This window comes from Patella vulgata, chromosome 9 (assembly GCF_932274485.2).
Source record: "Patella vulgata chromosome 9, xgPatVulg1.2, whole genome shotgun sequence".
In the NCBI taxonomy this organism is placed as follows: domain Eukaryota; kingdom Metazoa; phylum Mollusca; class Gastropoda; family Patellidae; genus Patella; species Patella vulgata.
The window spans coordinates 9,507,247-9,522,518 of record NC_065887.2 but is presented as its reverse complement, the minus strand read 5'-3'; the positions used below and the strand labels follow the sequence as shown (position 1 = coordinate 9,522,518).

The 15,272-nt window shown below is 37.4% G+C and overlaps 1 protein-coding gene across 1 annotated transcript; it reads left to right on the top strand.

The window, feature by feature from the left end:
* Nucleotides 1-984: 984 nt before the first annotated feature.
* On the top strand, nt 985-14,510 carry LOC126832417 (serum paraoxonase/arylesterase 2-like). Its single transcript, XM_056103318.1, has 10 exons — nt 985-1,207; nt 1,995-2,069; nt 3,651-3,721; nt 4,930-4,985; nt 5,534-5,729; nt 7,589-7,715; nt 8,143-8,343; nt 11,925-12,006; nt 12,397-12,531; nt 13,580-14,510. Exons 2-10 carry the CDS (start codon nt 2,005-2,007, stop codon nt 13,748-13,750), a joined length of 1,104 nt encoding a protein of 367 aa, XP_055959293.1. The 5' UTR covers nt 985-1,207; nt 1,995-2,004; the 3' UTR covers nt 13,751-14,510.
* Nucleotides 14,511-15,272: the final 762 nt, after the last annotated feature.

Sequence of the window (15,272 nt, the reverse complement as noted above, 5' to 3'; positions counted from 1 at the left end):
TTGAAGTTGGCCTTATCAAATAGATCTAACCCAACTAATACCATTCACGAGGGAAATGAAATAGGGCTTAACTAATTCCTCGTTTTCTGCAAAAACTGGGATAAACAGTATGCTAGGAGGTATAGTATGCTATGGGGTTTCGCCCCATCGAGTGACCAGCATCTCCTTCCTACATCACTAACAAAAGAAAACTACACCGGGGTAACATTCTCTACTAGCACGTTCACACTTGACAAATATTTGCGCCATAAGAAAGGGTGCGTAAGGTGTTTTACATAAACTTTATCCAGCGGTAGGATACTGCCTTTCGACCAGAATGTTCCGAGTTCGGATCCCAGTGTGCGCCAAGAAGAACCTTTGGGATTTGTTAAGCCCGGTTCTCACATTTCAGAGGTGGCGGTAGCAGGGCTGACAAGCAACGTGTGGTTATGAAGCTCGGGCGGTTACGAAAAACCCGAGCTCCAACAGTGTACACATTAGTATGTACCTAAGAGAACCCTTTGTAGCTGGCATTCGATGAAAATTATGTTGAAAAGGGCGCTACCGTCAAAATCGTAACCAGTGTGAACATTACTGTGTACGTAAAAGATCCCTTGGTAGCTGGCATTTGATAAAGATTATGTATAAAAATGAAAGTGCCCTGTCGGTAAAATTCGACCCCTCGCAATACACACACACCCCTCGCATTACACACACCCCTCGCAATACACACATATCTCGTTATACACACACCCCTCGCATTACACACACCCCTCGCAATACACACACCCCTCGCATTACACACACCCCTCGCAATACACACATACCTCACAATACACACATACCTCGTAATAAACACACACTTCGCATTAAATTAGGTATGTTAGTCTCAAAATAACAGTATATAGTATGGGATTGACGAGCCGTTCGCCCCATTTCATCTCTTTGTCACCAAGAAAAAATCGGGCTTTCGACAACAAATATAATTTCTAGTGTGAGTAGACGTTTAGTTTCATGTGAACGACCGAATTGATGTACCCAAGAAACGTTAACCTGCTACCCAAACCACCGATGTGTGCAATTGACGTTTGGTGCAGCTGTGCTTAGTGTTGTTGCGTTTGTTGACTGGACATTGAACTGTTAACTCGTCCTGCAGTGAAGCGAAGCCGAGACAGCTATTATCATTCACTGACTATTTCGGCCGACACTGGTTGAATACTGGTTGAAGGTAGGCTATGTTATGTATATTATTAGATCAAGCGTTTTATACTGAACTTTATGATCGATGAACTACTTTCATAGTTTTATAAACAAGCACGTGACACAGAAACACTCCTTAAATAATCAGTGATTACCAACTGGACTGGGGACATTCGGGGAATCTACATAGCCTAACCACATCTTTGTCTTTCTAGGTCATCCATAGTGAAACAATAATATCATAGCTTTAACTGTTTGGTATGTGTAGAGCTGTGCTAATACATCTCTAATATATACACACTTGTGACTTGTTATGCTGTTATTAGTGTTAAGTCTACAAGTCACTTGTTACAACACACGGCTATATTGTATTCGCAGAGAGAGAGAGAGAGAGAGAGAGAGAGTTTAATAACGTTTACTCGACACACACACGCACATATCAATATTGTTTTTTGGGGGACCCGGACGGGACCTTAATTGTTCCTGATTCAAAACCATGGGTCACCAGCCCCTGATTAAATTGCCGGTCTGGGTTTTAAACAGCGACCTTGAAATGTATCTAACATGCAAAACACAACTCGGCGTTTTTTTTCGCTTTACAAGTGATGTATGGTAGCCCATGGTGTTTACATTTGATATATGTACGAAATATTCCAAATAGTCTGACGAATCTCGACTAATTCGTATGGTTTATGCCCGAACTTTCACAGGCTGTCTAACGTAAACTTTGATATATATGCGACTATCTTTTCAAAGCAGAATTAGTCGTTTTCTCACACACAAGTTATAATTTCTTGCGTAATCTTAAATTTCAGATTTGCAATAATGTTGGTGAAGTTAGTTGTTGGCTCTTTGTTTCTGTTTTTGTTACAAATGGTGCTCAGAACGGCGTAAGTAAAAAAATTCAAGTAATTTTAACCGTAATAATGAATATAAACGACATTTCATCGAACTTGGGGATTATCCAGTCCTAGACCCGTCTTTATTAGCCCAGTCGGAGCAGAAGAGTAGGACGTTAAACCCCATCTCATTTCATTTCATGTCCAATCCTAGATGTTAATGGGACATACATTGGCCTAAATTCAATTGAGTATACCTGGGATAGTCTTGGGCGTAAAATCCTTCAGTGAGAGACACCATGTATATCTTGAGGATTTACACCCTACTGTCAGTGGCGGCGCCAGCCGTCGGTGACTGGAGGGGCAAAGCTGGGGCAAAGTCCAAGGTTAAGGGGCAAAGGCACGAGCTTTAACTAGGGGTAGGGGGCCTCCCCCAGAAAATTTTGAAAAACAGGTTGCCGGAAATGCAGCCTGGCAGTATTTAAGGCACTGCATGGTCGATGGGGTAAAGTGTCCAACGACCGGACTTGCGAATCACGACGAAGCCCACTCAAGAGCGTCAAAGTAGGGAGTCCTCCCCCAGAAAATTTTGAAAAATAGACTGCCGGAAATGCTGTCTTACAGTATTCTGCCAGGCACCGATCGTCGAGATAAAATAGATCTGACCAGATACCGTCCGTCGCCTGATCACTAGTTTATCCGACTAGAGAACAAAATGTCAAACGAACGGACTTGCGAACCTCAACGAATTCCCCTTGTGAGCGCCAAAGTAGCAAGTCCATTGGGGACCTCGCCAAGAAAATTTTGAAAAATAGACTGTCGGAAATGCTCTACAACATGCAAGTTTATGACTGAGTGGGGATTTGGGATTTATTAACCTAGAAGGTATTGATTAGCGAAACGTATCACAAATACTTTTTTTTATTTTCTAAAATTATTGGGGGGGGGGGGCGGGAGCAAACGGAGGGCAGACCAGATTAATGGGGGGGGGGGGCAAATGGCCCCCTTGCCCCCCCCCCCCCCCCCCCCTGGCGCCGCCACTGCAGACTGTACACACAGACTAACGCAGACTCAGTTCCAACGTTTCATTTAGGCAATAAGAGTGGCTCAGGCTGGCAGGGGCTACATAAGATATTGACGTATTTCGCTGCATTGCTGAACTATTATAGGGTGTCCATTGACATGTGCCATCCGAAATGCTTTAGACTTATAGTTTCACCCATTTTACACCTTCATTTGGAAAATGACAGAATTTTTCAAACACTTAAATGGATATACTACTTATGAATTTATTTAGATGCTACGCTTTGATACACATTTAGGTATCGTTATTTGCTTGAAAACGATACCTAAATGTGTATCAAAGCGTAGCATCTTAATAAATTCAGAAGTAGTATATCCATTTAAGTGTTTTTAATTTGTGAAATCTACTTCTATACTTCCTATAAGGATTATGACAAAATTAATCTTAAAATGTCGTTCTTTGTTGTTTCACCGTTTCCTGGAGGTAGTTCAGGAAGGTTGATACCTCCCAGAACGTAAAATAGCTAATATATCTTATTAAACACTAGCACTATAGTCTAGTAGCGTATTGTGACGGACTCTTGATACGTTGTCTGTAATATTTTTCAGGTATTATATGGGTTATCATTTACACTATAATCAACATTATCCTGGCAAGTGTGAACAGGTTAAAGGCATCAGTAAGTCTGAAAATAGAGTATCAAAACGAAAGTGTGGAATGCGTGGACCACCTTATCGCTACCGAATTCCACTGCTGATATTAGTGAGGTTCCGCACTACGAACTTCGTGTGATGTCATTGATATAAGCGGCGTTCGTTTCGTCTATTTTCTACGAAGTATCGGTAAAAATTCGTGGTTAAAAAAACGAAGTACGAAATCGTGATTTTCTCGCTGATTTGTGGATGAAATTCATATTTTTGCTGTTTTATAGACAGCCTGGACATTCAGTAGAATGTTAATGAGCGTCAAAATGGTTGGCAATCGTTCTGATTTTGGGCAAATTTCCGGGCTGTGAAACTTGGTTTTTTTTTACGACAGTCGGCCATAAGATCGAATCATTTGATAAAAAAAGAAAAACAAAAAAAACCCCCAAAAAAAACCAAAAAAAAAAACCATTGCAATGAGCCTCTTGAGGACTAAAATTTGATTTGATTTGATACTTTTTATTTAACCAAACTAAACAGTTTTATTCCTTGTTTCAGGTGAACAATAAGAACTAAAGATCTTACTTCGGATTTCGCATATTGGCGGAAACGGATATTTGTCAAAAACGAAGTACGAAGTACGAAGCCGTGTTCGTAGTTCGTACTGCTTGCGGAACCTCTCTATTTATGCCACTGTATGTTCTGTTCGGCGACCGTGGTGACTCAGTGAGCATGTCGTCGGCTCACCGTGGTGGTTCAGTGAGCATGTCGTCGGCTCACCGTGGTGACTCAGTGAGCATGTCGTCGGCTCACCGTGGTGACTCAGTGAGCATGTCCCGACTTTGGTCTAAAACGTTCCTCGGGATTTTCCAGCCTGGCTCCCTTTGTCATTGGTGCAGGGCGGTTAAGTCTGGGCTAGGAACAGAGTATAGTCTTTCGGATGGTACGACAAACCGACGTCCCGTGTGGCTGTAAAGAACCTTTGACAGCTAGAATTCGATATAGGACTAGGCTTTAACGTCGCTGTCCTGGCAAAATTTCTCGCAAACATAATACATGTACATTGCTTAACATGTAAGACGCGCTTAATAATAATAATAATAATAATAATAATAATCAATTTGTATATCGCTGAGTGCTGCAGCTAACAGCTGCTCCATTGTCTTAGATACCACTTTATGTATGAAATTTAATCAGACAATTGTGTAAACACTAATAGTACAATAATCTTATCTTATTCCAGGTCTTGGTTCAGAAAACTTTTATACATTTAAAGATGGATTAACATTTATTACATCGGTTAGTTATTTTAATACATCAAGGCCCTTAAGGCCCCATCCTCCCCTCACCAACACACTGCTAAAGACTCCATAAGCGCAAGTAAACCGTATGTTTATCGCAAAATGCCCTAGTTTCTGTCAAGTGGACGTTAAACCCTATTTCTCTTAAGGCGGTAGTCTTGTTAGATGGACTAGATTTATTTAAAGGAATTAGATATGAGTTAAGACTGATTGGCAGGTCATCCACTGTAAATTCTAGGTACGATTACTCAAATATGTATTTTTGTAATCAAAGACCATTTAGGATTGACTGCAATATTTTCCTCCTTTTTATCCAGCATAAATGGGTGGTACTGAAGGGCATTTGAATGGTTCGAAGCATCGATCGCTTTAACTTCTCTTGTGAACAGTTCATTTAAAATCTGAAAGTCTGGGCCACTGCGGAAATATGCTTGATGAACTCAGTGTGTTGGAGTGATAGGATTTGATTTTGCAAACATTTAGCGATTAGATACGCTTTTTGTCTTGGTATCGTTTTCTTCTTCACAGTACTAATTTTAATTACAGGGGCTTGCTGTACAAAATCAAACAGCACATACGAGGGAATATATGGTTAAACATAATATTGTTGGTAGAATGTATTTATTTGATTTCAACAAGAATAAAGCGAAAGTAGAAGAACTGTCTATAGTAGGAAGTAATGGTGGCTTTAATGTAAAATTATTCCGTCCCCATGGAATCGGTGGTTGGCTTGATAAATCAGGTAAATATCAGTCAAAGTAGTGTGTAAAGTAACGATGCATCGTTTGCATTTTTCGCTATTATATTAAACATGCATTATGTAGGTATCTACATTAGTAATAATGCATTCAGGCGCTGATCCAGAGGGGGGGGGGGGTAAATAACCTTTTTTATGATGTAGACATATGTGATATCACAATTAATGCTTTGCATCAATAAAATTGAATCACAATGTCACCGTATTAATTCATAATACAAATTGACGTCAAACAGGATGTTGGATTTCTCTGTTTAAAAAGATCAATGTGTATGTATATACGCCAAAATAACGATAGAGACCATGTATTTAAAAAATAATTTCAAGCCGAGGGGGGGGGGGGTGTACATTTTCTCAGGAACCTGGCAAACCCCGTCCTGCAAAAATTCCTGGATCCGCCCCTGGCATTCATAAACAAAACAAGACCATAATCAACTCTCGAGATTTTAACTAGCTTAGAACGGTTCGCCATTTAAAAATTTAATTTAAAAATGGGAAAGCGAGGCTAATTCTCAAATATACCATAGTCCTGGTTACCACTATGCACATATCTTTTCAAAACTATAAACATTGATAATTTGACTCAGAATAGAGTAATTTGAATGAAATTTCAATGTTGTCATTTGGCATTATCTATTTTTGAACTATTAGAGCAAGAATGGTTAGCTCTTAATCTAATTCTTACATAATGGGCCTTTAAGTTTCTTGTGGCTTATATGTACTAAGATTTATCATTTCGCATTAGATTTAGAAAACAAAATCAAAATACTAACTCAAGATAACCTCCCGGCTTGGATTCAATCTGCTTTAAGTTAGGCCTATCAATTGTGTTTGCCTACAGCAAAACAGTGTGAGCTTATTACATAGCGAGCCGCATAGATCAATGAAATTTCAACTCAGTATACCTTTGTAAATGGGGGGTTGGATTGCTGAATGGTTAGCACGTGCGTGCTGTATCATAAAGTCTGTCATTGAGTCTACTGGCGTGGTTTCGAATCCCCGGTTGTATGTACGTGGAAAGGAGGAGGGTCGCCTGTCCAACCTCGTGGGTTTTCTCTGGGTCCTCCGATTTCCTCCCACTGCTAAAGACCCCTACGCGCAAGCGAATTATTGAAATAAAATTGAACCATGTCTTAGTCCCGAAATGACCTAGTTTGTGTCGAGTGGACGTTAAACCCCATTTCTCTCTCTCTCACCTTTGTAAATACTGAACGGAATAGCTACATTTTAGGATCAATATTCCTAATAGCGAATCATCTTTCACTATACTGTGGTTTACAAGGGATTCAAAGTATGCTCAAATCACGTAATGAGACTTTGATTTGCAATAAATAACAAAAAACGTTTCTTTTTAAAGAGACAATAACACTCTTGCTGGCTTGACAGCTCCAGAAAATAAATAATAGCCTTATTCTAAGTATTAGATGTTTATGTGTCCTACCTGTTGTGTAAATTATCCATTACATCCTATTTTACTTGTCCAGAGGGTTTGAAAATATTTTTAAATCCAAGTCACATTTGAAAAGGTTTACGTTAGGCTTTTCAAATCATTTAGTTGAATTTTTCCAATTTTTTAAATTAGGTGTGTTAAGATGAATTTTGTATCATCAATTAATTGGAATATTGTAAAATAGTAAAATTTGTTGACTAGGATAAAGATTGGGACATATATTTCAGTTACAACAAGAGTGGTATTGAGCCTTTAAAAAAAAGTGATACACCACAATAATGTAAAATATTTTACTGAAAATCCGCCAATGAGAACGCAAATGAGGTTTAATGATCTAGTGACGAAGATATTGAGTTTATGCTGTGTTAACGTCTAACCCTGGTATATTTTACAGGCAAGAAGATATTATTTGTGGTGAACCATGAAGAACAAGGAGTTGATTATATAGAAAAGTTCGATTTTATTCCTGAAAATAAACAACTTAAACATGTTAAACGATATCGTGATGATACGATGTTACTGTAAGTTATATATTTAAACGATATTCTGATAATACGATGTTACTGTAAGTAAATCTAAATTTAAATAACAAAATATGAATGTCTTTTTCAAGAAAATTAAATTTATCCCAAACCAGTAGCCACGATGACTCAGTGAGTAAGACTTTGGCTCTCCAACCTCTAGGTCCCCTGTTGGCGGAGATGGAGGAAGTTCATCGAGATTTCCGGTATGGTTCCCCCTTTTCTGTGGTGCAGAGCGGATGACATGACAAGGGACAATATATAGTCCTTAGAATAGGAACCCAGGACATGGCTTGTGTCCGTCGGTGCAAAACGGATGGAGGTTAGACCGCATAGCATTTAATTTCATTTACAATTAACAACCTTATGGTGTAAGTGATAAATGCCAGTTGATGTAACAAAGCTTCTTCACTCATTGTTATTTCAGCCTCAATGATGTACAACCTACTAGTGAGGACAGTTTCTTTTTTACCAACTACGGAACTGGTCCAAGTTTGTTTATGATGAAGGTACAAATACTGTGTCGAATGGAGTGGAGTACAGTAGTGTATTTCGATGGAAGTAACTATAAGATAGTATTAGATGGTCTTGCTATGGCTAATGGTATAGCTATGTCCAATGATGGAAGGTAAGAATAACGTGGTAACAATGTTCAAATCTTGATACAAGCACAGCAATTTGCATATTGTGTACGTTCAGAGTGATTTATTAAATTAATTACGTTATTTTCAAAATTGACGTTATTTTCAAAGAAGGCTGCCAGCTTCGGTATTCCTTTAACAGTCTCGGTCACCCACAAACTCCTTGTCTTTCAGAACCAACTAGTCTTCAACCTAAGGAGGGTCTTGGTCTGTTGTCAACATTTGACTAAATGTTCCATTGCACATGCGTAACCGGGGATTTGTTTTTTTTAAGTGGTTGTTTATCCAGTAATTTTGCCAAGTCAAGTAAGGGTTGCGCCCCTCTCTGCTGCACTAAGGGGATGCTCGATTCTCAATCCAGCACATCCAGAATTGGCATAATTGCAATCGAGTGACGCGGAAGTCAGTCCTGTGGCAGTTATGCCAGTCCCAACAACTGAGGTGGTGTGAGTCAAAGCCCTGTATAGGGAAAGTTACGACAACTCATTTACAGGCGCCATTTTGGGTCCCAACTATGACGCCACAAAAACTATGACGTCATGGCGTCATATAGCTTTACTTAACCAAACGTTTGAATTTATCCTAAAAAAATTGCAAAAGAAACCAATGCAGTTTGGTTTAATGATAATATGTTAGACAAAATCATACTCAAAATCGGCCATGGCAAAATTACATGATTAACATAATTCAATTTGGCGTTCTTCAGGAATTATCGAGAGCGCTATATCGTAATCAGTGTCTTTCAGTGGTGGTAGGATAAATAATTTATTTTTAAACTCCTCAAACACAGAGTGGTTATGCAAGCGAAGTGTGTCGAAAAATCAAATTTGACAAACATCAATTTAAAAATGTATTTTTCATTTGATGGCGGGCATTTCTTTCAAAATGGTGGAATTTTCATTAATGTTCATTTCTTTCCGTTGGGTATGACTTGTAATATGTGGTATATTAATCCCGAAATGACATGGTTGCTCTTAAATAAATATATTGTTAAAGCTCTTTAAACATCTAGATGCAATAGACAAGGTGTAGAAAATTCAAGCTACATTGAAATGTTGGCAATAAAATCGAATCATAGTTTTTAGTTATACACTGTTAACCACCCGTAGATGTTATAAATCACATAATTTATTCAGCTCGACGCAAGATTTAAAATGGATAGATGCGTTTCGTTTAACTTGAATGTAGATTTATATCATGCATATATAGGACCTTTCGGTTGAATCATATCATAGGAATATCTTATTTGCATAGTTTTACGTATTTGTCGACATTTAGGTGTACGTGTTCTATTGTTCTACTTATAGCCTATACATTTTCTTGTTTCACTTGACTAAACAAAGCATTGTGTAGGAATGTAGGCTTTTATAGATTGAACAAAAAGCTGATAAATGTTGAGATGTGTGGAACATGCTCGGGGCGATTTGTAAAATATCTCTGGCACGATATACTCACTGCAAGAGGAGTGGGTCAGATTGACCCAAATCTTGATTTAACGGTTGATTAGGAGCATGCCACGACGAATTGTTGAATGTCTGAGGATTGGTGGAGCAATTACTCATTATTAAGACCAAAAATCAAAAACGTCCATTTTCATTTTTGACGGTGTATCTATTTGCGAATGAAATGGGGCGGTCAGATAAGCCGCCCATATTAAATGTTTATATTCATGTGTAAGGAATTGGCCTGATACTAGTTGAGCATCAGAACAACATGATTATTTCATTGGAAATGGGCGCAAATACCCAAAGGTGTCGGACAAACTCTAAAGCAACTGCGTCTCCTTCCTTGGGCCCCTTCAATGTATGTCTACCTGTGGAATAACAGGTACATTATTTGTATCTGTTAAATTTGTGAGGTTTATATATTAGATTAATATTTTTATTTACTCATGGGCGGGGAGAGATAACGTCTTAACCCAAACAAATTGCAAAAGACACCAGGAAGTTTCGTAGAGCGATATCTCGTCTCACATGTCACTGATGAAACCTATGCCCGAAACACATGTTACGCTAGACACCTTTTATTTAAAGGAGCTAAATCGCTAATATTTGGGACTTACAAATTGACACAAATGGGTCGCAACGTATATAATAATGTAATATGAATGTAAATAAACTGATTTACATTTAATCGTTCCCGTTTTTACTCTAATTTCAAAGCAGTTATGTTCGGCGAAATACGCCAGAAGTCTCAATCCAATGGCAGTCACTAGCATCTGGTTATTCCAGTCTACACCGATAGTATTTATTGCGCATGCTCTTCAGATAAGAATATGGCGTCACTGTTTGACAAGACTTGTGGAATATGTATAACCTCGTTTTTCGAGTCCATTGTTACAATGTTTTATCTAGTCAATTTAAAGAAATTTCTTTTTCCGAAAAATTGATGATACAATTAATGATTGATGACCCAATCCGGAATGGCTCCAGACCAAAAAATAATGGAATTTCAGCTATTTATTTTGCCGGCTAGAAGGCAAAAAGGTTTTATATTCCAAATTACTATATAATTTAAATTTTAATTTTTCACTTTACGCGTCTGCACAAAAAATCTGATTTTTAAAAGCGTATGCAAGTTAAATATATTTAATAGCGCTTTTATCTGGTGTATCTTTCATTTCATTTTCTTATGAATTGGACTATATTATTATAATAATAATGTACGCTTTTCGTTGTATTATAATTATAATAATAATAATAATAATAGTTTGTTCAGCTATACTTTTCGTTTAAAAAATGTATATTTTATCTCTTTTTCGCGGAATTCTATGAGATATCCATCTACATCCCTGTCATTGGCAGCCAACTTAAACACAACAGTATGATAGGACATAAAATAGAAAGTGAGTAGATACAAATACTTGGGACCCAAGATGGCGTCTTTGTACACTTGACGTCATATTTTCATGACGTCATATGAAATTTCTGGCTTCACAGTTGTCGCAACTTTATCTATATACGGCTTTGGTGTGAGTAGAATCGTGACGTAATTATATACTTATGTTTTAGCTATCATCGTTGGTTGAGATATATTCTTATGCATTCGGCACATACGTTCTAGCACCGAATTCCAATTTTCACTCGATTTCATTACTTTGGGATTGAGAGAATTCAATTCCGGAACGTTCCATTGTGTACCCCCATTGTGTAAGGATTTTAAGTAAGTAGACTCGGGGCCGTAACTAGCTCATGGCAACGAGGGGGGTGGTATTCTCAGGGGTGCTGTAAAATGGACGTACAATGTATATCTATTTTTTTAAGGTCGATAATATTTTTCACATGGAGTGGGGGGGGGCGAAACCTTTTGCAAGGCTTGGGGTGGGGACTGCACCCTCTCTAGTTATGGACCTGAGTAGACTATGTTAAATATAGAGTGGTAAATCAATGTGTCTAAAGACAATCCTTTAGTGGTATGATTTGCTATATCTAAGAATTGGATATTTTTTAAAATGAATCTTAGATATATTTTAACGTTGAATAAAGTGGTAAAACGATAAATTGCTTTAATTGCATTTCATTATAATTCGCTTGTAATATTCTAAATATTAATATTATTGTATTTACAGATATGTTTATATAGCCACCACTATTAGTCATGATATAGTTGTTACAGAGAGAAAAACAAACAATGACTTGATTAGAAAACAGGTAAACTTGACTCTGTGAATGGGGTTTAACGTCCCACTGTTCTGCTGCTACTGGTCTGTTGAAGACAAGCATACGCCATACAGTGCGCTATGACGGAAATTGTGCCGGGGCAGCAGAGCTATGGCGTACTTTACGTGCACGCCAATGTATACATTGTCCTTGTCAGGCCCTCTGTCCGGCACCGCTGACAAGGGGAAACCACGCCGGAAAATTCCGATGAACATTCTCGGCCGATGCAGGGATCGAACACGCGATCTTCAGGCTAGCGCGCCAGCGTCTAACCCACTTGGCCTCTCGAAGCTCCCCGCACGCCTTAGAACATTCGGCCACCCAACAACCACTTGTACAGTTGAGGAAATATATATGATTTACTATATTTTACTATTTCAGGTTTATCCAGTCTATTCGTTTGTAGATAATATTATAGTTGATTCAAGGACAGACAATCTATATATTGCTGGACATCCTATAGGGCATCAAATATCTCTACATTTGGAAAAGCCAGACTACCGCGCACCCTCTCAGGTAAAGGACACTTTATTTCCACTCCAAACAATCCGTTATGTGGTATTAAGAATATACAAATGTTGATTTTTCGGCATCAAGTTAATAATTAGAACTAAGCACATAGAATGAAGAACCCATAATTAACAAAGAGCACATGCGTCTCCCAAGTGAAAGGTGAAGTGAAAACAAAAATTATTATTTCATCCAGCTGGCAAAACAATCTGATTAAAGCACCACAGATCCTATTTCGTTTCGTTTTTTATAGTTCAAAATTTTGCTTAACTTGGCGGTTTTATTACACTAGGATCTGAAAGAGTTATTATATAACCCGCGTTCTGGATGATGTGAGTCATTGGTCAATGAAACGGTTTGTTAGGGCAAGTTTTTGGCGTGAGGTGCACGGAACTGTGGGCAACCCACTAGAAACATCAACGCTGATTGGTTAATCAAATATCTGATGTCATAGGGTCAGAGGCTGTGCGTTTGACCTCTGACGCGACCATCCACTACAATCGCCCATATATAGATCTGTATTTTAATCAGATTGATGTTTCTCCCATAGATGATAGACTTGCTCTACCAGCAAATTGATAGACTTGCTCTACCAGCAAATATTTCAGACCCTACCTGCCCTGCATTATCAAGACTAGACGATACTTTAAATTGAATAAACTCCTAGCCAAGAGTATACATATACATTTTTAAAATATCAAGTAATAGTCTCAAGACTCAAGAATGTATATACGAAATTGAATAAACTCCTAGTCAAGAGTATACATATACATTTTTGAAATATCAAGTAATAGTCTCAAGAATGTATATACGAAATTGTGAACTCTGATATTGTAAATGAATTGCCCCGTATATATTAAAGGAGTTGATGTTCCCAATTCTATTATGTATTACAGGTGTTGATACCCCAGCCCGCTATTATATATTACAGGGGTTGATGACCGCCCCCCAGCCCCAATCTCTATTTTAAATTACAGGTGTTGATGTTCCCACTTCTAGTATATTTTACAGGTGTTGATATTAATTATATCTGTTGTTTAAATATATTTTATAGGTTTTGATGTTATATGTTAAAGATGGAAACATAACGAAGACAAGAGAATTATTTTATGATGATGGAGATTTAATAACAGGGTCTACTGTTGCCAATGTTTTTAATTCTAAATTACTCATAGGTTCTATTATAGATACAACTGTTTTATGTGATGTTAATATTCCTCTATAAAAATATGCAATGCAATTAATGTTTATTACAGAGCGACATTTTTCCAGTGGTTCTCAACCTTTTTTGCCAACAGCAGCTGCACACCCTTGGAACACATGATACAATAGTGAAACACCTGGCTAAATATATATGAAAAATATTTGAATTTTGCAAAATAAAAACATGGCAAGTCATAGACGGCATACAACCGCAAACACAGACACACTTTGGAAGATCTTTCGGCACACAGGTGTGCGGCGGAACACTGGTCGAGAATCACGTATCAAGCTAAGTACCGAGGATATTATTATATATGATTATACACATATTATTATATTTCATAGTATTAAGATTATCCACGAATTGCCAGTCTGATGTACAATCAGCTGATTTATTATGACATTTATGTATTACCAGTTTGGTGTACAATCAGATGATATATTATGACATTTATGTATTACCAGTCTGATTTATAATGGCATTTATGTATTACTAGTATGATGTACAGTCGGCTGATTTGTTATGACATTTATGTACATGTATTACCAGTGTAGTGTACAATTAGCTGATTTATTATGATATTTATGTACATGTTTTATTTTGCTAGATTAGAGTTGTATTACCAGTGTGATGTACAATCAACTACGTTTTTGTGACATTTATGTATTATTGATCTTTATTGTGACTTAGGAAAGCTTTATATTGTTAGATTCATGACATTTCGATGGTCTAAATGACAATCAATTGTTTTATATGACGTACAAATATATTTTTATTCTAACTGATGTGTTGTTAGTACCTATATAATAGACCTAACCATTGGGTTCATCATAATGTCTTCAAAATGTGTCGCATTGTGGGCTTACAAGTATGTCCCATAAACCTAACTGTGAATTTGACATCGGATGTTCTTGTGCTATGAATTTTAAGGGAGAGGATCAGCGATCTTACATATCATATTATAATAAGTGGGTATGGGAAGTAAAAATCTTAGATGGCAAATATAACGGAGTTGAGTACAAAAATTGTCATTGTAAAGTGATAACTAGTTAGGCCATTGGATACTTAAAATTGTAATGACGGCTTAATGGGTTATATGGCCTAATAATGGATTGGAGCAGGAAACACAATGTTCATACATTTGGGAATATTTGAATTCATTAAATTTTAATGTTTTCCTTGTATCGAAGCATGCTGTTTGAGTCTTAATACCAATATCCCGAAAGACATGAATTCACAGTCGGAATAATGTTTTACAAATAGACATTGATACATATAGAAGAATCAACATATTACACATAAAATCAAATCAAATTAAAATTATAAAACAATAATTGTGTGGCAGCATAAAAGAGATCTGAAATGGAGGAACATTAATGAGATGTTAGAGTTAATGAAACATACCGCTACCAGTAGAGATGAGGGGGTCAGTCAATTTATATAATAAATTATGATCTTTTAGAGGCATTTAGTAACTGGATAGAGCAATAAACTATAACACATACTTATGGAAGAACAATTACTGATTTATTTGGGCGACGTT